At 39.6% G+C, this 22,353-nt stretch overlaps 1 protein-coding gene across 6 annotated transcripts; it reads right to left on the bottom strand.

The window, feature by feature from the left end:
• Positions 1 to 963: 963 nt before the first annotated feature.
• On the bottom strand, positions 964 to 13,983 carry rnf44 (ring finger protein 44). Of its 6 annotated transcripts, none has more exons than XR_004568793.1 (12): positions 11,738 to 12,122; positions 9,960 to 10,152; positions 9,134 to 9,356; positions 8,390 to 8,557; positions 7,780 to 7,953; positions 7,520 to 7,681; positions 5,893 to 6,008; positions 5,571 to 5,670; positions 5,152 to 5,273; positions 4,968 to 5,067; positions 4,723 to 4,875; positions 964 to 1,376 (listed from the first exon to the last, which is right to left on the bottom strand). XR_004568793.1 is itself a non-coding variant. In XM_034214944.1 (11 exons), exons 2-11 carry the CDS (start codon positions 10,064 to 10,066, stop codon positions 4,813 to 4,815), a joined length of 1,335 nt encoding a protein of 444 aa, XP_034070835.1. In that variant the 5' UTR covers positions 10,067 to 10,152; positions 13,642 to 13,983; the 3' UTR covers positions 977 to 4,812. The 6 variants fall into 6 exon arrangements, 4 of the variants coding, with proteins under 4 accessions (XP_034070835.1, XP_034070834.1, XP_034070837.1 ...); XR_004568792.1 differs by having other exon boundaries at positions 977 to 3,726; XM_034214944.1 differs by lacking the exon at positions 11,738 to 12,122 and adding an exon at positions 13,642 to 13,983 and having other exon boundaries at positions 977 to 4,875.
• Positions 13,984 to 22,353: the final 8,370 nt, after the last annotated feature.

Below are 22,353 nucleotides of genomic sequence, written 5' to 3'. Positions count from 1 at the left end.
AGATTAAAATGTACTATTATGCATTTCATGACATATTCAGAGGCCGCACAAAATAAAATGGTGGGCGCTGTTTTTAGGAACTACTGTATCGCAGTAAAAATGGAGTTATATACAACAGTATATAACTCCATTTTTATAGCATACTCAACTGAGATTTCTTTAATGACTTACTCCAGTATGGCATTTCTAATGACATATTATACTAGACTTTTATGACTTTAAAAGTATGACCTGTTATTGTGATTCATAATATACATGGTTTTGCTTTTATGACCTGCTTCACTGACATGAATCTGACATACACTGTCTTTTTTTTAGGGGCATTTTCAGAATACTTTACTATATATTTGTTTACTAACTCATTTTTACTGATAAATGTGACCTACTGTACCATTTCGTCTAAAAAAAACATTTTTTCCGACATACTATAATGTTGTTTTTTTCAACATACTATGTCGTTTTTCCTGATAGTTTTTCCTGACATACTATAGGATACTATGTTTTAAAAAAGATATATTTTTTCGAGAAATATACTATGTTGTTTTTTCTGATATTATTTTGAGAACCATAGTCGTTTTTTTTGACATACTAGGATATACTATGTATTGTTTTTTACGCCATATATACACCGTCGTTTTTTAAACATTTGTTGACATTCTATAGGCCACTATGTGTTTTTTAAAAAACATTTGTTTTGACATTAGTATAAAGGTATAATTATACATTAATTGGCAGGTTTAAATGAATACATCATATGGTTTAAACATGTAGATTTTTCTGATATTTTTTCGACACACTATACTATACCATTTTTTTATGACATGCTATATGTTACATGTTGAAATGCTATTCTATATTTTTTTTTTTTCTGATACTCTCATAGAGAATGATTCCTATAATTTCAATAGGGCCTTTTGACCCCGACTTTGTCAGTGCCCAGATTCTAATAACACAAACACGATATTAGTATACATCATACATTTATTAGTGAACAACCCTTTCAAATCAGCCACAACAATTAAAAAAAAATATGATTGCACTACTTGGTAAAGCATAACTAGCAACTTTCATTTAAAAAAAGTACAAATCTTAAAAATTTCAAACAGTATACAGATGTATATATATAATACACTAACTAGTTATGTTAAATGCTACAAACAATATGATTCCAATGGAATGAAAAATTATAACATTAATAAGAACCATTTCCTATATATAATATATATTAGTTGTCCCCCCCACCCCCCAATACAAACATGGAAAAAATGAGGTAACTGTAAATGTGCAAGTACCAAAGCAAAACATCTGCCTAACACAGAACACATGCCCCTGGCTCTGTTGGCGGGTGGGTAGTCTGGTGTCCAGGCAAAGGACCCCTAGAGGCCAGGGAGAGAAGAACAGTAAACCACTATCCCACCACAGCAAAAGTCATTGGTAAACAATAAATGGCATCTACGGAGCAATCAATCACAAATCCTAAATCAACTTTAGCTGCTTATTGGAACACATCTTTGCACCACACAAGCTGTGAGATTATTCAATAACTCTTAACAGAAAGACTACAAGACTCTATTCTCAGTTGTCATCAAGTTACCTCGTTACCTAGGCCCTAATGGGAGGTTCTCTTTTCATTTAAAAGGGTAGCTGGATATCGTCAATTAAATATTTTCTTAAAAAACAAGAGTGCTAACATTACCATGAGTTAAGGTATCTATATGTGAACAATACATTTGAGGATATTGATACACAGAGCAAGAGCCTGATAGGCAGTAACAGTACTACACTGAAATAAGTATGACAACAATTTATTCTTTTTTTTTTTTTAAATCCCTTAAACTATATTGATTTTCACTAACATTGTTTAGGGGTATTAGTATAACATGCTTTAAGAATACATGGGATCCATGACACACTATTGCATTCACGCAGGTGAGTTTTCATACCTAAAAGCAGAACATCTAGCACCTTTTCACTATGGCTTTTGATAAACTACAGTAGTTTCAGAGCATATCATCTTCAGTCATTAGGGCAATAACAGACACACAATGTATGGAAGAATTTCTGGATTCAAGACCAGATTTTTTTTCTTCTATAAAATGAAGCGCAATAAAATCTTGTAGTCATTCAGTTCTATTACAAATGTGTGCAGTACAATGCATGGCAGTTATCAGCTGAGCGTTAAGATCCAAACCCCCAGAACCCAAAGCCAACTAGAGCTAAAAATCAGCTGGGATCCCGTTGACAAGCATGCATATTGTGCACCGTTAAATAGGTCCCCACCAGATTTTGCAATATCCTCCGCTATAACACATTTGTTATACTTTTTTTAAGTCATGCAAAACACCTCTGAAGTAGATTTGGGAGTGAATTAGGTAGGATAGTGTGCACAGCGGCACGTTAAGAAATGGGTTCACAACCGCTATGTTTAACATATGGTTTGAGTAACAAAAGTCAACCTGTTTTGAATAATACACTTGTAATGAGTTGCAGTGTACATTGCGTCTTTTCAGTTAATATTAATAACATATTTACTGATTTTTTCTCGCATGCCTGTCTTTAAATGATGTAATATCTACTATTTTCCGACAAAACAGAATATTATAATTGATTACATTAAATTATTTGTAGTCTGAGGAAAAGGACCACACTAAATTCAGATATACCCTTTTCATGGCATCCTTTTCATTTGAAATGGACTGTTCTCCTTTATTTTGTATATACCGAGAGGCCCTGAGAGTTTTTTTTTTTTAACTTACAATATATGCCAGCAAATAGATATGTACACATAGGTTAATTCTCAAAGCTGTGGGTTTAACTCATTAAATGGCTTCTTTTTTTTCTCTTGAAGGTGGCACACACGTCAAAGACTCACATTCAATTTGGAAACATAAGTAAAGAAAAAGGCAAGATCCCTTTACACATAAAAGCAAAAGGTTACAACCACCTGTTAGTGCTTACTGGGGCAGTTAAGAGACAAAGAGTGAATCCAAAGCAAAAGTCCATTCGCTGCTCTTTTCCCTCCCACCCCAAACCTTTCCTGTTTTTTTTAAAGTGTGAACACTAGCAGGGAACTAGAAGAGTAACAGTGTTTCTACACTACTAAACACTCCCGCTTTGTCATTTTCAACCCTGTGGGGTGCACAGTTGGTGTAACGTGGAGTGTCACCAGTGACTTCTACAAGGGTTTTCAACATTCTTCTGTCTTCAAACGTTTATCTAAAAGCATTCACACTGAAGCTATACATACAGTTGCTCTTTTACAACACCATCACCATGGCCTTAGATAATGACCTGACCAAGTTATAACACATACATTACAGACATGTTAGTGCTCCAACTCTTTCCTTCAATGTTTTTTCTCCAGAAGAAAAAAAACAATAAATAAACCTTTTTTTTTTTTAAACGGCATACTTTTAAAACAAGTGGAAATGACAAAGTATTTTCAGGATTAGTAATAGGTTTGTGCTTGTCAAGGTCATAAGAAGGCAGATCTGAAATCTTGAACAGTAGGCTATAGCTGTGTATTGGATTTGGCTCACAAATAATGAAATAAAAAGCCCGGTCTTCCTAAAGGGGAAGAAAGTTCATTTGATACTCGCCACTCACTGCACATATTGCTTTCTGCACAGGCCTCCAGAGCTTTATGGCATCAGCAAAGCCTTCGGACTCCCATCCTTACTCGCAGTCAGGGTGGTACCACATGCTAGTCTTCCCTCATGGCGCTTTCTGAATAAGCAAGCAGTTCTTTTAGTATGCTTCTTTGTCTCGTCTTTTTCTTAAAATTAGACAATTTTGGTGGCAATGCTTGATTAAAATATTGCTAGTCTGAATCAACAGTTCATGCAAATCCTAGCATGCTGCCCTGTATCCAGTGGTTACACAATGCATTGGCTCTGTGAACAGGACAAACATACACACGCACACTATATGTACACACGCATTCACACTTGCCAGAGGAACAAGGCTGACATGGAGGGTGGATGTAGCACTTGTGCAGTTATGCCGGATGACCTCAAAAAGACGCAGCCCATTAATCTTGACTGCTTTGTACAGATCTGTGTTCCAGGGTGGAAAATCTGGCCTAGAAGAGACCCCACAGTTGCATGTCCCATCACTTGCGGTCCATAACGCCAGGCTTAACAGAATCTGCATTTCACCACAGCAAGTCACACTTTCACAAAATAATTGGCAAATCTAAAACAAATAAGGGGTATAACTGTTGAAATGATCAATACATTATTGCAGAACATACATTATTAACAAGTCACGTTGCCCAACACCTACACAAACATGCATCTATGATGGTCAGGCGTCGCCTCCAGACACAGATACCCATGTTGAAGTGTTTTCTATTATTTTTCTGCTAATTGCACAAGGTGTCCAGCCTATCATCCTCCGGGCTCCCGACTCACCTCTTCCAATGCTAGGACTCCAACTTTCCATGAACACCACAACCAAATCCACTAAATAATAATGAAACCCTGTAAACAAAAGCAGCAAATAATGCATTGTAGGGGGGAATCTTTGGAATCTGCGACGAGGGGGCAGAGAAAGAACTGGCTGGCGATCCCAGAACTCTGGCTATAGGCTGCGATAGGCAGTGGGTTTCATGAGACTCGGACGATGAAGCACAGCAGAGGTACAACAGGCTCCAGAAGAAAATCCTGGATTGCTTATTATTTAGGAAGGGACATGAGTCGTGGGTTGGTAAGCTATATTTACTGGAGGACGCAGGGTAGGTGGCAGGTGTCCCCAGTTCTGGGACAGACTCTGGTGTGTGCAGCTTTCCAGTTCAGCACTCGGAGACAGTTCTCACTCCGCCTCCCGGTGGACGTCCGAGGCATCGGCTCGACAGATAGGACAAGTGCGATTGGTCTGGAAGGGAAGTGGAGAGCAGAAAGAGGTTCGAGCACAGCGGGCCAAAAACAGTCATACAAAATGATGACAACACTTTGGAATGGACTTACCTTTAACCATTTATCCACACACTTTGCGTGGAATTCGTGGTTACAAGGTAATACCCGAAGTAGCTGCCTACACTCAAAGTCACTAAAGCACACAACACACCTGAGGAGAGATAAAGGATTGGGTTACCAGGATATAAATAGTGAGTATAAGTTGATTGATTTGAAAGGTGAGGAAAAGGCTTACAGCGTTTGCTCAGATAGATGATTCTCTGAGTTGAATCTGTAGGACGGAAGTTGCTCTATATCAGCTTTAGTGAGTCCGCGCGGTTTCGCTTCACCCAACCGCTCCGCCAGATTCAGTAATGCCTACAGAGAGAGAAAGACAGAAAGAGACAGAAGTTACATTTGAGACTGCCTGATTACAATTAAAGAATAACCCCAAGTCGTCCAAAATACAAAGAAATGAAGGATTTGTCCTCAAATTCAACCAGAACATATTTTCCTCGAGGAGAAGACATCACTACAGTTGAGTTGGCGGGAGAACATTGTCACAAAGCAATACATGTGTTAATGTTTTTACGTTTTCTTATTGATACTCTTTTGCTATGCAAGTCTTTGACTATTTCAACGTGTTGTATCTATCCAATTTGCTTTTCCACAAACCATAACACTCGCCTCATAGTTTTCCATCTCAACATCGTCCACATCCAGGTCTAGACTGATGGCTGGGCCCACTGCTGTTGGAGGCACAGGAAGCATTGACCTGAGCAGAAACAGAAGGAAACATTAACACAATCTCAGCAACCTTCCGTCGTTACTCTATTCATTTATCAAAAGCCAGATTTCGCCATAATATTAACCCTAACTCCACTGCAGTGTTGATACAACCAGTGGAATAGTCATTTATTTGGAGGAGGAACTTAGAAGAAGTAAGTTGTATAGTGCCATACATCATAAACAGGGTGATTTTGCTGCAGGTACTCACAGGAAGTAAGGGAGGAAGCCTGGGTAGTAAGATGGAGGGGGAGGAGGAGGGGGGAGGGGTTGTTGCAGCCGGTATCTCTGTCCACTCACTCGCCGGGGCAGCAGGTGGGGGTATGGCTGAGGAGAGACACACAGAGACAGAGTCATGTCTTAGGATCTGTGATTAAAGAGGACTTGGTCATCCTAAAAGAAAGCCAGTCTCAGGAGAATCGGACAGCTCTAGAAAGGTTTTGGGGAATAAGGAAAAGCTGAAAAAAGATGAATATAAAAAGCGTTTTACAGTAAGGGGACCATTTCTTTTGGAACTATGACTTTTCTTAAGCTGTCAGACTTTGTAGACTTAACAGACATGATATGATAATTACTTCTTTGATTGGCTACACTTAAAGTGAACTTAAGAACAAGATAAGGGAGTCCATATTTTGGATTTAACTAATGTGTTTTGTTTGTGATTATCACCAGATTTGTTTTTCTTTATTGTTTCCAAATTAATTAATTGTATTCATAAGCCTCTTAAAAATAAATGTTGACCCGTCAGGAAAAGCCCAAATGGAACTGATAACAACTGAGCAGTACAAGCAGTAACTGCAGTGCAATACAGTTATTCATGTTATCGGCTTGACCTCTAATAAGGCTCTATTTTAAGTTCTACTCATATTTGAACCCCCTGCAGGATTCAAGTTCAAGACCCTTTTCCATGAATGCCTGTTTCACAGTTATACTGGCAAAAAAGGTTAGAATGATTTATTATTGCTTCACTTTTCTTTCAGTACCAAATCATTCCTATTGATATCATTGCTGTTCCTCTGGCCCTGTGGCGGTCAACCCCAGACTGATGTAGCTTTGCAACATGTTTTCATTTCACTGAAGTGTCAGGGTCAGTGCTGTCACTTGCTCCTCGACTGCTTTCTGGACTGTAGACAATTCCAATTTCCCTTTTATTTCTAGAATAATATATATATCTTTTTTAAATCATTATTGTTTTTTTAAAGGTGGGGTAGGTAAGTTTGAGAAACCGGCTCGAGATACACTTTTTGTTATATTCCATGGAATGCTCTTAACATCCTGATAGCAATGAATACATTAAATGCTTTGACAAAAAAATCCATTAAAAAATGTCATCTGTGGAAGCCGTAGTACTGTAAAAAGCACGACCAATCATCTGAGCCAGCCCGGCTAAAAGGACTGGATGGCCTACCTGCCTGTCAGTCTTCCATCTGTGCACAAACTTATCTCGTGCCCTCATTGGTCATGTGCGTGTTCGTGTGTGTTGGAGGAGGGGCTCTGTAAGGAAGTGGCAGATTTCTTCCGGCTGTGTATTTTCTAATTCTAGCGCACTCGAGCTGGTTTCTCCAAAACTACCAACCCCACCTTTAAGTGAGGGTAGTTGGATTAGTGCATTTTTTTAGCAAGGCCTTTGTACACCACAGTTTTTGCCTCATTGCATTCAGGCATTAATGAAACAAAGTTCAGTGCTATTGAGGATTATAGAAGTGTCCCCGTGTGCTGCAGCGCCCCCCAGCCGTGAGTGTGTCGATCTGAACAGGTGTGAGGCAGGTAAGGTTAAAAATAAGTTCTAAGTGCACCGTCAATATCCCTGGGGACATAAAGGTCTGAACATGTCTCACCACTCCAAAGGGAAGCTCCTGATGCAGAGGCTCTTGAGGAAGATACTGTAGGGGCAGAGAGGGAGGCAACGCTGGTGGGTGGTGTGAGGGAGGGTAGGAGAAGGTCCTTAATGGGTGCTGGTCCCCTCTTAGGTCAACTTCATTGTCTACCCTCTGTAGAGGCTAAGAGGAGAGAGAGGTGGTCAGACCCGACGTGGATGTATTTACATTCTACATCCTGTGTTCTCATTATGAACATGTGAGTGCTGAGGACTACTCACCATGCGTGGGTGCTGAGGCTGTAAAGGGACAAACTGGCTCAAAGGAGTAAGGTGCGGCGGCTGATGGGGGGGTACAGATGGGGTTGGGTGCAATACAAAATGTTCGCTGGAGATCAGGGGTGGATAGGTTTGATAAGACACGGGCATATGCTGCATGGTACATGCCTGTATGAGCTGAGGAGAGAGAGAACAAACACAAGAGTGGAAATACATTTAAGTAAGTCAATTTCTTCTTTTTTTTATGTCAACAAGGAACACTTTGAAGCAGCATCTGCATAACCAAAGCAAGTGTGCTTTATATATATTTACAGGTAGTTATAATGATCACATATTGTAAGCGTGTAGTGAACAGAAGCGATGTGACACATAAAACCACAGCACTGGCACCACACTAATAATTATTGTGAAGACTGTTTGTCCACACATAAACTAAACTAACCACAGATTTGATGTTTCTAACACAAAGGGCTGAAAATCAAGACTAAAGCACAAATCCTGCACAGTGACAGCAGCAGCCTATTTGTTAGTCATGAACGTGACAGATTGCATGGCTGGTATGGTGTGCTACATGAATGCCACTGACATTTGGGCTCTTCCTTTTCAAACTCACAGGAGGAGGAAGGCAGCAGAGCAGAGAGAGCTGTCCGCTGAACATTACCGAGCATGCTGGGAGCTGCTGAGTGTTGCACCCTGGAAGGGGCTGCCCGGTGTGGATGGGAAATCCATGGGTCGTCACCGTCGTAACAGTGTATGAAATTGGAACGGATCCCTGGTGCATCTTTTGAGAAAGAAAAATGGAGGGAGAGAAGGGGTGACTCCACAATCTGCCTGAACCAGAAGCCGGACTGCAACAAAAATGTCATTGCATAACACAGTGAAGGTCTCCTCCTCTCAAAAACAACAGACCCGGTGATTAACACACTTAATTAAGCCGTTTTACATTCAAAACATATCAGTGTTTCTCCAACGAGACATAAATGTTTGCTTGGATTCTTTCACTGATGAATAATGATCTTATCATCCAATGCCTAATATCCGGGTAAAATAAGTAGTTTAAAATCATAAAACTGTTAAGCTAACATAGATATATTGCTATTACAGGAGACCAAATGAAATGCACTATTAACTTCATTCAAATGACAGATTCCTCTAGGTTTGTGGGAACTTGGAAACATTGTGGACAACGTAACTGAACAAATCAACAACATATATAAACAAAGATCTCGATGTTTATACTTTGAAATACAGAGATGTTCCCCATAGAACATTTGTATGTACACCAAAGTAAAGAATATGCTTGGTCAGACAGAAACGTTGTAAGATCTTTAGCAATCAGGTTGTTTTCTCCGGTTACCTGGTCGTGTAGGTCCACCATGATGGGGCTCTGCTGGGGCAGGTGGGCAGCAGGGTGAAGCATGCGTGGAGGTGTGCTGGTGTGGCTGTATTGTCTGGACTCATCTAAAGGAACCTGTTGGTGATGTTGGGAGAAAAGCAGATGATGGAAGTTCTCATCATGGACCAGAGAAGTGTGCAGTATAGGCCTGTCTCGTCTCCCCCACTGGCGTCTCACTGGTGGGCTGAAAGGAAACACAGCACCAGATTAATGATGGTTACCGATAGTTCAATACACTATCCCAACAAACTGACATGTTCAGTATCTCACAGTTGCAAAAGTCTTGGAGCACGACTGTATTTACATAGATAGACAATTGACATTGTAAGCTATCTGTTTAAAATAATAATAAACGACACTCAATGTGCAACCTCATCAGAGTAACAATACTTGTTAAGTGGTATAGTGATATTCTATTTTAATGACTAGAATGTATTAATCAAAATGTGCCGTAGAGATGAACTATTTTAAAAAGTATTTGTAAAACAAGTTGTTGCATGTTGAGCTTTTGTTGGACATTGGTTCAGGCTTACGGCGCTCCATTAATCCGGCTTAGAATAGAGTCAGTGTGTAGTTTTGCTTGATATATATGATGTAGCAATACTCTGTTTATTTACTATTCATTTACATTCTGAAAAAAGGCTGCATTTAGGTCGTATGCCTGTGAGTAAGGCATACACATAACGCTGATATCTGGTTCATCTTGAAAGGATCTTATTTTAATTGTGTAATACTCTTAAGTTATATAAAACACAATCAAAATATGAATTTTTGAAAATGTTTGTACCTTCTCCGGAGATGCACGGGGGCACTGCAGGGCTCTCCAAGGAACCTCCTGGGGTTTAAGGGGGCTGTTGGTGGCAGCCTATTTACTGCTATTTCCCATGGTCGCATTGGTGATGTCGTGCAGACGAGTCACGCTCTGGGAAAGCAAACTGTACAGTGGAGGCACTTGAATGTTGCCTCCGATTGTCCTAACCCTGCAAAAACAAATCAATTGACAAAATCAAACCCTGCTTTTTATGCCTTTGTCCATTCTTTATCGACTGAGAACAAAGTATGGTCATTAGGGGAAGTCATTAAGGGTCAAAACATTAGTAGTAGCTCGTTTGACTTTTTCCAACAAGAATGAACAGCCATCAAGTGAAATGTGTTCAGTCACATTTCAAACATTATATATACGAGAAATCACAAATAATTTCTGATCTGCGTTACACCACAGACCCCATGGGATTAGATATGATGTAAAACTGAGGTTTACAACTATATGCTAATAATGTAGATTGTCAAATAATGTTAAATAAGGTCATTTATATGAGGAACATGAGGAATAAGTATATTAACTCCAAGTCAACTGTGATGCAAATCCTCCAAACTAGGAATTCGTGAAATATTTCTATTATGAGATTATTTTGTATTTATTTATGTTTTGTTAAAGGAATTGTTTATTACACAATTGTATTAACATGGCCTACTTTTAAATCTGCTGTACAACATTGTACATTTGTTTTATCTCATTCTATCATACATATATCTTGTTTAATTATTTCCACATTTGACATTATTGTCACGTGCACTATTTGAAGTATGCTGTAACATTGTGGGAGAAACCTGGAACCTTAGATTTGTGTTTTTCCCAACAACCCTGCTTTAGTGCATTTGACAATAAAGCCTTTGGATCTTGTAATTTGGTACAAATATAGATTATTTTTATAATATTTAATTCCACTGCCTTTACTTTCTTGGAATCTCACATTTGCCTCCAATGATGGTTGTTTTTAAGAGTTAAAATTCGCACATTACTGCAAATACAATTGAAAGGGTTCGTGTATGTGCGTTTTTAGAAATAATAAGACAAAGAGCAGTATGATATCAGCCACAGGTGTCTAATTTGACTGAATAACTAGTGACCAAATTCATGTAATCTCTAATAATGAAAGAATATCCCTCACATACGTACGGCAGTTCAGTTAAACACATTATATATTACATTTCAGGGTATTACAAACACTTTACATGTGTTGACTTAAACCAAATAGAAAAGCATTTAGTACAGAAGGCTCAGTGTAATTAATGCGGTATATTCAGCGACAGAATAAATGGGGGTCGCTGTAGCCTGCCTGAACAAAAACATGGAAAGCCATGTGCTCAAAAGACAAAGCAACAACAAAAGACGAGGAAGGCAAGCGGGACCGCTAGCAGCCATGCAATCGAGTTTCACTGTTTTTTACGGATATTATGCATGAACCCGCACACAACACTGCATAACAATGACAAACATCAGCACTCTGGCAGCCGCTGGTTCTTCATTATCGGGGCTTATTCGACGTCCCCTGTTGAAGGAGAGCAGCTAACTTTAGCCAAGCTAGGCTAACGCTTTGTCCAGACATGGCAGGACACACCAGCTGCAGGTCACTAGCTTTCTAGCCAGCATGCTAATACAAGTTGTATGACATCTGCTCAACTAACACAGCATATTCTTCCAATGTGACACCGGACATAAATCAGCATTGTATTAACAGGTTTAGCTATGCCAGTTGGCCAACAACACAGACCACATCTTACTTTCTTAGCTTAGTTTGCTTGCTCGGAGAGAAGAGGGGATGGCAGGTGCTTCAGCCTCCGATATGTCGTGTCCCATTAAGTTATCCTTGCACGATAACCGATAACCATCACCGGTAGAAACCAACGTAACCTGAATATAAATCCACTGTTGTTTTGTGTCGGACGGAGCTGCGAGTAGCTTGCTAACGCCTGTCAGCTAACACTCCAACTGCTGCATAGGGTAACCGTTACTTTTCAAAAAAATGAAATATGCCCTGTGTGTCAACGGGAGCGTTAACTCGAGCAGAAAATACCGTTAACCGTTAGAGAAAAAGGTAACGTTAGCAACACAACGACAGGAAACATTCCTTGGCGCGTGTATGTTCCTTGAAATGCATTGTTATGACGAAACCACGCCCCCTTGTGTAACTGACCAATCAGCGCGCAGCATATACAGACAGCGCAGACAAGCAGTTCCTGTTGTTACCTATGGTTGTTACTTACAATTAAATTCTAGTAACTTTGTATTGGCAGGACCACAAGTATTGCAAAAGCTTTGTACACGACATTCGACCTCTATACATAAATATACACTTAGAATGTACTGTTAATAAACATTTTGAGAAAAATTGAAAGAATAACATGAATTACACAATTTATTAAAAAAAATAATAATAATACATTGAAAAAGTTAAGGTGTGCAGAATAAACGCTCCCTGAGAGGTTGCAGGATTAACAAACACTTTTGCAAAACTGTTTAATCTTAATATCCCTAATCCTAACAGTAAACCCAATGCCAGGCCGAACACATATTGGGACCTTCCATATGTTATTCTTAGCTTTAAAAATGTGTTATATGTTGGGTGCTTGTACTTTATTTCCATGCATCTTTATAGAATACATTATTAATATTGCAGTTCCACCCCAACACATATACATCAAAGCACTGCTAGCATTTGAATGCATTAGTTGCTAATAATCATCCTGTAATAATGCATAATAATGAGTAGGAATTATGATACTTCAATTCAATCTTGTACATAAGAATCTTACTGTATGTACATTTGCTTAATTTATTTTAAATACAGAACTTAATTTTGTTTTGTGATTGTCTATACCATAATTAAATACTTATTCCTCCACTGACAATCACTATGATTACACAATATCCGGGAAGGATTCAATGGTTAAAGTTATTTTTTAAATGAGAAGCATGGAAATATTTAACCAGTTGAGCATCACTGACAGTAAAAGTTTCAGACTAAAGCATATCTCTTGTGCCAACCTGTCTCACTTAAAAAAGAGTCAGTTTAAGCTAACATGGCATTATAATGCTTTAGCTAACTATACACTATTAGAGTTTCTTTTGTAAAAAAACAACAAAACTGCCTACAGTCTGTTGTGATTCTCACTGGAGGCCAGTGTCCTACTGTAAACCAGCCGGTTATATAACGTTGCACTTGAATGTTTAAGTGAGAACCCTCCGTCAGCTATTGAACGACATTTTTTAGCTAGGATTTTTTAGGGCAGCGAATGGAGCTGCAAAGACTAAATGTGATGCTGCACATGATACTTATTAAGCTGTATAAGGCCTTATAAGCTAACCTATCAGGCCTACTTTGTCCAGTAAGAGTTAATACAAATGTCCTCGTCTGTTTTGAGTGCTCTAGCGCATTAGTCTTTTGAATGCATACAGCAGAGTGCACCAAAAGAAGAGCTGTGTACAGAGAGCAGCAGTGGTGTGCAACATAGGCTAAATGTAAACATTACAACATAGTACTCGGTAGCAGCAAAACAAGGAGGGGCTGGAGGTTGAGCAGGATGACAGCCATAATAACCCGTCTAACCATCTCCCGTAAACACGCACCGTAAATCTCCAAAATTCAACCCAGACAAAGCGATAACAAGAGGAGACTTGTAGTTACCTGATTGTTAATATGCAAACATCTGATCATTGACATTTCCCTCGTAATGTTCACATCTCGTTAGGCTAAGTGCAGCATCCTACGGTCAGCTGTTCCCGTGTGGAACATTCCGTGGATTTCACCACTGCTGTCAAAAAGGTGCTAAACACTAGACTGTCGTATTATCCCCGCGGTCTGTCTGTATGTTGTGCGGGTTTATGGGTTTGCAACCCCCGTGATTAATTCCGTAATCGCCATTTTGGGGTTTTGGAAACGGTAATCCGGCCCAACGGTGGCTTTGAGTTTCTGCAGTTCCCTGTTACACCCCCATTTTTGCGTATTTGCAGAGCAGAGAGCACACGCCATGCTGCCATTTTTTTTTTTTACCGTAATGGACAGAAATATGTGTCAGTCTGACTCGAAAGTTCAGGGTCGCCTGTTAAAAGGATTTATTTGTATTTCGGGAGTGTAAAGGAGAGAAAAGTACCCATAAGTACTAAGGTTAAAGTAACCCACTCATTATGCAGAATGGCCCCTTCCCTTTATAAAAAACGTACTTCTATAATAGTCAAATATATATCCAACCTTTATTATTGGCTTATTGTTATATTTTACTGACTATCTCTGGACATTGCCTTTTTCTTTTTATACCTCATCTTGTAAAATATTAACAGTTTTCCTACTGTATTGGAAAGTTTACCTCATCATGCATCAACTGTTTATCATATGTTTCCTAATCTGCAACGCAACTAAGAGTAGAGGTCAGATAAATATAATGGGGTCAAAATAACTTATTATGTCCCCCAGGGTTTTAGTGGAGAAATAAAGGAGCAGCAGAGGTCGGAGAAGTACTCAGACATTGTACTTGTGTGAAACTAGAAGTACCAAAGTGAAGGAATACTCTGTTACAAGTAAAAGTCCTTCCACCAAAATGTCCCTCAAGTAAAAGTACAAAAGTATTAGTATCAAAACATACTTAAAGGTCCATGTCATGGCCATTTCTACTGATCATAATTCCATTGTTGAGGTATACTAGAATAGATTTCTATTGTGCAATTTTCCAAACTAACATTGGTTTCTCATACAGCATCTCTGTTTAGTATGTGTATTCACTCTGTCCTAAACGGCTTGTTGGAGCTTTACTTGCTACAGGGTGTACTTTGAGGGTTTGTGACTTTGCAGACCGTTTACATGCATAAAAAGCTACATAACACACAAGGGGACGGGTAATAACCAGAAAAGCATGACATGGGACCTTTAATGTACCAAAAGTAAAAGTAGGCTACTCGTGCAGATTGGTCCATTTCAGAATAATGCATATATCATGTTTTGATTATAATTATTGATGCATGAAAGTGTTGTCAAAGCTGGTAAAGGTGCAGCTAGTTATAATTATTATTATTTGTATACTGCGGGGTAGATCGTGAATTTACTCCAGGTGTAACTAAAGTCTTATTTAAGTGTTGATTATATTTCCATCATTATTCCAAATCTTCAAGTAACTAAAGGTGTTAAATACATTTAGTGGAGTTAAAGTACAATATATTGACGTCTGAATTGTAGTAGCAAAACATTGAAATACTCAAGTAAAGTACAAGCACCTTACAATTGTATTTAAGTACAGTACTTGAGTAAATGTAGGCTACTTAGTTACTTTACACCACTGAGCAGTAGGTACATTAAATAAAAGTACTTGAAAGATTGTAATCAGGGCTTCCTTTTTTTCACACCGGCAAAAAACACAGTGTCAGTGTGCATTGTTCACTTAGTTTAGAGGAGTGTTTCACAGTGAGCATTTTTGTATTTATGTTCTTTTGACCTCATTTTAGAAAACCTGTTTAAAATGAAGTTTACATATCAGAGATAAAGCCATTTTAATGTTAATGACTTTGATTTATTTATAATTTTGAATGTAGATATTCATCACATTTTGGTATTCATGTACAAAAAAAGATGTACATTGCCGGACAATCGTCTCCCCCAGAAGCCAGAAAGACAAATGTTGACGACATTCTAACGAATAAATTATGATGTCTGTAAAGACTCTTTTTTCTAAGAGTCAGATAAAAAATTGAAAAAGTAAACAGAAAAAAAAGAAAACCCCATCCTAACCTTTAAGAAGTAAATTCAAAAGAGAAAATTGGATGACTGCTATGTTTTGTTAATTATATCAGCCAAAATAACTTGTGAAAGACCTTCCAACATGCTTGTGTAATGGCATTATTATTCATTACATGTTATTTCTTAGATGCTTTTTATCCAAAGCGACTTACATACTCAATACTGTGGACAATCTACACAGGAGCAATTTGGGGTGAAGTGTTTTGCCCAGGGACACAACGACATGCTGACTGCAGTGGGGTTTGAACCTGTGACCCCCTGATCCCAACACCTACGCCCACTCCACTGCGCCACACGCCTCCTCACATTTCATTTGTTCTCCTGACATATTGTTACGTAATTCATGAGACAGTGTGCGTGATAAAATATCAGGACTTATTTTATCGTCGTGTAAAAACAACACCCTTGGATCTTCAGTTTTTTTAAAATTTGATTTAATCTAAGTTTCTGTTTACTGGGATGCTTGTTGTTCCCGCCTGTTTCTATATCTTTATTGCAGGGTGAGGTGTGGCAGTGTTGTATTCAATACTGTAAATCATAAAGCAAAGTCTAATTGGTTTGGATCATGCTGGGCTTTCTGACATGATTTCAATATCCAGACTAATTGACCTTATAAGTGAATACAAATATTCCTGTTGTTAATAAGCACACCAATTTGGTTGTAAACCTCTTTATAAAGGGTAAAATATTCTGTTTAGTTTAATTAATAATTTTCAGCATACACATTAAGGCCGTCGATAGATGTCTGGCCGTCGATGAGCATCCTGTCGCCCTACTCAGATTGGTGTGTCCCGCACCGTCGTGTCTTTTCGGCTGTGTCGACACCTTCCGCTGCCGATTGACCATGTTGAATCCGCAGCCGAGGCTGTCGGCAAAAAAAATCGCTCACACACTCACACTTAGCGAATCAGTGCATGAGAAGCTAAACGGAAGTGAGGTACGCAAACAAACGATTAGGCACACACAGACGGCTATTATTTTTCATTTTCATCTCACCTGGACGAAAGAATTATACAATTATAAATCGCTACGTGAAACAGTGTGTGATGGACGAGAGTGAAAATGGAACGCACACGCTATTTGTTGTTTGTATATATATCACGCGGTCAGTCTTCCGGTTGCCTCTATGAATGACGAATACACACTACCGCCGCCTGCTGGTAAGGTATTGCTATAGGCCAATCTCTAAATTGTCAATTCTGGCGAAGGTTCTCGAACGCCTAGTGAGTGAACAAGTAAAGGAGTTTTTATGTAAAAATAATAAACATCAGTCAGGCTTCAGAAAGCAACATAGCACCATCACTGCGACAATGAAAGTGGTGAATGACATTACGAGTATTTTAGATAATAAGCAGAGTTGTGCAGCTCTATTTATTGACCTTTCCAAAGCGTTTGATACCGTCGAGCATCTTAAAGCAGAGGCTACTCAGTATTGGCATATCCAGCCATGCAGTGGGTTGGTTTGTGAACTACCTCTCTGAAAGGTCCCAATGGGTTCACTTTGATGGGCTGTCTTCTGAGTGGTTGAACATTGCTAATGGTGTTCCTCAAGGTTCTGTTTTAGGTCCACTTTTATTCTCCATATATATCAACAGTTTAGGGGAAAATGTGAATGAAGCTACTTTACATTTTTATGCGGACGATACCGTGATGTACTGTGCAGGTCCCTCCATTAAGGAGGCTGGTGTTAAATTACAGGCTGTTTTTAACATTATTTATTTTAAATGTTGAGAAAACCAAGGTAATGCTATTTTCAAAAGCTAAAAAGACACCAGAGCCTGTTTTAGATATTGTTACTATGCAAGGACAAGTACTTGAAGTGGTTGCCTGTTATACATACCTAGGTATCTGGCTTGATGATTGTCTTACTTTTAAATGTCAATAACCTGCTTAAAAAACTGAGGGTTAGACTAGGTTTCTTTTTAAGAAACAAGTCCTGTTTCTCTTTTGAAGCCAGGAAAAGGCTAGTCACTGTGACCTTTTTACCTGTGCTGGACTATGGTGATTTGTTGTATATGAATGCACCTGCCTATTGTCTGAACAAGTTAGATGCCGCCTATCACAGCACTGAGATTTGTCACAAATTGTAAAGCACTTACACATCACTGTACCCTGTATGCCAAGGCATGTTTGCCATCACTTACTGTAAAGAGGCTCAGTCATTGGTACACGTTTATTTATAAAGCTTTGTTGGGTAAACTCCCATATTATATCTGCTCTCTGATAACGCAGAGAGTTGCAAGCAGCTATTGTCTGAGATCACATGATGTGCCAAGAGCAAGGACTGTCTTAGGTAAGACAGCTTTTATGTGCGCAGCTCCACTTGCTTGGAACAATCTTTAGCAAGAATTGAAACTGAGCAATCTCATTCCTCTGCATGTTTTTAAAGCTATAGGCTAAATGCAATGCTCGTTGATACTATGGGCACTTGTAAATGTCTATAACTTTGTAAATGTATCCTGTAAATATAATGTATGATGTCCTTTATTGTTTTATGTTTCATGTGGAACCTATATGATGCAGGTCTCCCTTGAAAAAGAGATCTATGATCTCAAGGGACCAATCTGATTAAATAAAGGTTTGAAATGAAATGAAATGAGATTGCCACTCACACATACGCAGTGCGTACGTGCTACTTGGCCGCCTTTCTGCGATGTGTTACAGTGTGACTTTTTGGCCAAGACTCAGGAGACGTGAGGCGACACAACAGTCGGGTCCGTCGGGACCAAGCCCCCAGGAAGTGCGCCGGACTCTGAGGAAAATATTCGTTGTGGCCAAACAGCGGTACTACACTTCCGTATCAGTCGTTGGGCCCGGAAAGACTTTTTCCCATTGACTAACATTGGGAAAGAGACGTCTGTAAATTGTTGGATAATTTTTTTTAAACTAAATAAGCTACCCAGTATGAACATTTGTATAGCCCTTATTAAAAACAATCCTTCCTCAAGTTGTAAAATGTGCTAATAACGTTATTCTGAGAGTTATATTCCTCAGCATTATGAACGCGCATCTAACCCACGGGACCGCACCGCCCGGCACGTTCATGTGACGTGTTCAGTACTACATGAGTTTTACCTTTACCCATGGATGCACAATAAGAACGGATTATATGATTATTTGAATACTTTCGTGACGTTTAGCTCTCTGAAAAGTTGGGCCATTTTGTCTTCATGCACCAATGAGCAACTCTCATAGGAATTAACGAGGCCCCCGCCTCCCACGCTGTATCCAGTTCTTATTATACATCCATGGTCGGGACGTGTTCTTTGGTGTCAGTTTGGTGTGTCAGGGCCTTTAAACCCCTTGGTTCTAAAAAATCCAATTGACAATCATTTTGAAACTTTTTAACTGGTTTAAACAAAGGGTTCTCCTTAGCAAAATAAGAAAGATAATTAAAAAGGGTTATTTGGAAAAAAACAACAAAACATAAATGACAACAAAAAGCACCGAAATATACGGTAGACAAAATCTACTTTAAAATCCATTTAAAAACAGCATGCGGAAGTACATCGGAGAACATTTTCCAATAATAATTAGTCAAATTGTAAATTTGACTAATTAGCGTCATAATCCAGTTTTTAGCCCTGCTAGCATCATTAGTGCCTGCATTCATGTCACCCTCACGATGAATGCTACTAACTTTTAATGAACCCTTGGCATTTCCTCTTGCTGTCAGCAGCAGTAGCGTGGGGTGGGGAAAAATGTAGGGGAAGCCAATGTTTTTGGGTCGGGGGGGGGGTGGTCAATAACATAACCAGATGAGTGATTACAGCGCCCGGTAACATTTACACACATTTGTATCATACAGATGCAGGACTTGTACACGCCTGTTATCTAAGCGACAGGTCCGCACGCACTCTCCAGCTGAAACTCTCTCGTCTTATTAATTTAAGCATTTTCTTATTAATTTATGCCAACCTCCCCCCACCAATGCAATACCACTCAATGCGCAGTGCAGATTCGGTAATTAATAAATAAGAAGCATTCATTCACAAACTAAATCAGGAGGCCTTTAAAGTTTTACGTTCACATCAAAGTATCAGTATGCGTTGTGTTGATAATGGACGAGACCCGCCGAGTCAGCGTAAAGTTGAGACGATCTCTGTTTAATGTCTGAATCTGATAACAGATAAAATGATCAGTTTTACATACATTTCCCTCAGTGACTCCTCTCATTGCTTGGAACGTTTACAAAAAGGGAAGAGGAAACGTGAGGGACACAATATATACAAAAAGTACAATCACAAAGAAAGGAAATGAAAGTCCTCACAACAATAAACTCCTGAGCACAGCTCTCCGACCTTGCCAGGTATTTAACATTCAATAAAATGAAGAACACAGAATAAAATAATATAAAACACAGAATGTGTGTGATTATACAAAATAAAATAAAATAAACCCCACTGCATATTTACATCTGTTACACTAACACACACGGCAAGTGCAGCAACAGTCCTCGTCTCTGTAATTAGTTCAGTCCGTAGTCCAAAAGTAACACACAAATATAAACAATCTCATCTATTCAGGTGATCGGGCCCTATATGGCATGCTATCTGCGGTGCTGATTTTCGGATAGCAGCACCCTGTGCTAATTAAACAACTGCAATAAGACAACTACTTCAGACTGAACACCTGCAGCTAAATCCAGGCAAGCAATGCACAGTAACCAACAGAACCACATCAGAAATTGCACACATAGCTACACGGGCAGTTCAGGCAACAGGTATGCACAGAGAGAAAGGGGTGTGCACAGGGCCGCCCCTCCCTACAGGCCAATCACGCAGGCTGCATGGGGCCCCGCCTTGCGCAGGGGGCCCCGCCCAGAGGGCCTCAGCTGCTGTGCGCAGTTCTCCGCGCACCCCCCATGAGAGTGAGAGTGAGAGGTGAGACAAGAGCCGCATTCACACTGCAGGACTTTCCCTGGTACTTTGGTTCTTTAGTTCCGTTAGTACCAATAATGTCGAGTTCACACCGCCGGGACTACTCAGTGCCGGGAACTCTTTTGGCCATTTTCAGTCACTGCTAGAGAGGTGGTACGAACCTGGTGATAAAAGAGTGCCAATTTCTATTCTATTTCTATTGGCTGGGCGAATTGCAAACCACGCCCCGTTAGACTCTGAATTTTTTTTGCTAGGCAGCCCATTTTTTTTCCTCGCTACAAAACCACATCCACACCTGAGCGAGTAGTTTTTTTGTACTTTAAAAGCAGTTATGACCACACGTACTACAACACCGGAGCGGTGGAATGATGAGGAAGTGTCGGCGCTCTGGCAATTTACTCTGAGGACGGGATGCAGCAGCTTCTACAGAAAGCAGTTCCCAACTCCAAATGTTTTGAGCGATGTTCGCAAAAGCTACTTGAGCTGGGAATCGTGCACAGTGCACACGGATTGCCGGGTAAAAATAAAGAAACTCAGGCAGGACTATAACAAAATTAAAGACCACAATAATAAGAGTGGTAACGATTTTCTATTGTTATTATATATATATATTGCCACTGTTTTTTAATACTGACACCCAGGGGCGTCGCCTGGACCTGGAAACATTCGGGGCTTAGCCCACAGTGGCGGCGCTACAGTCACATTTTCTACTGCAAGACTCCCCACACGCACATACACAATTGCGCCATCTGGTGTCACAAACGTGTGCCTGCATTAGCTTTGTTACGGCAATGGATTGTGGGAGATTCTCATAGCACGTGAGGATCTCTTGAGGGTAAGGTGCCTGTATTATCTCGGTGGACAAAATGTATGTTTTGATTTTATAAGGACAATAACGTACTGTTGTGTTTGTTTAGTTTAATGTTAATTGTTTAATGCTCACAGTCACAGCAACATGTTTTTAGTGTGATTGACTATTTGTTTTATATGATTTATCAACGTGATCATCAAGAGCTAATCTGAGCACCAGAACCCAGCTCACGAGTCCTTTTATGCTGTCCATTGAAATGCAGGTATGTGAGTTTTGTACACCAGTTTATTTATGTTTAATGTTGCTCCACATGATGCCTTGACTACAAAGTCTTCCATGTTTCTACGCTTCTTCCTCTGTGTCACAGTTTCGGGAATATCAAGATCATTGCACAGGGCCTTGGTCTTGTCATAGACCTAATGTGCTTTCTCGTTACTTCGGTAACTTTTCAGTGTGTTCTCAACTGCTGTTTTGTAATCTACTGCCTGCACCAAGTCAATTGTTTCTTTCTGCAGGTAGTTGTGCAGGCCCTGAGTGGTTGAGAGCAGTGTCTGGAACATGACAGCATGTAGATGGTACTGCATTTTCAAAGCTTGCTTTCCAGTCCCTTTGCTAGAGGGGCTGAAAGGCTCCCTAAAGTCTTGATCAAAGCAGGGAGGTTGTTGACATGCCCAGCGAACAAGTTGTTTGTCCCCTACCTCTAGTTGTTTCTGAAATGTTTGCAATCTCTGATGGTGGACAAGAGATGTGGAGAAGAAAGAGTCGAGACACTCCAGGAGATCAACGCAGGTATGTGAGTTTTCTACACCAGTTTGTATAAGTTTAATGTTTCACATTGCTTGTGAAAAATATACTACCACTATACGATCACTGATGTTTTGTTGTTGACTGGACACTTATTTTGTAAAAGAGATAGCATGA

Source organism: Gymnodraco acuticeps, unplaced genomic scaffold, assembly GCF_902827175.1.
Source record: "Gymnodraco acuticeps unplaced genomic scaffold, fGymAcu1.1, whole genome shotgun sequence".
Lineage (NCBI taxonomy): Eukaryota > Metazoa > Chordata > Actinopteri > Perciformes > Bathydraconidae > Gymnodraco > Gymnodraco acuticeps.
The sequence above is the reverse complement of the archived record's forward strand: the minus strand, read 5'-3'. Positions and strand labels throughout refer to the sequence as shown.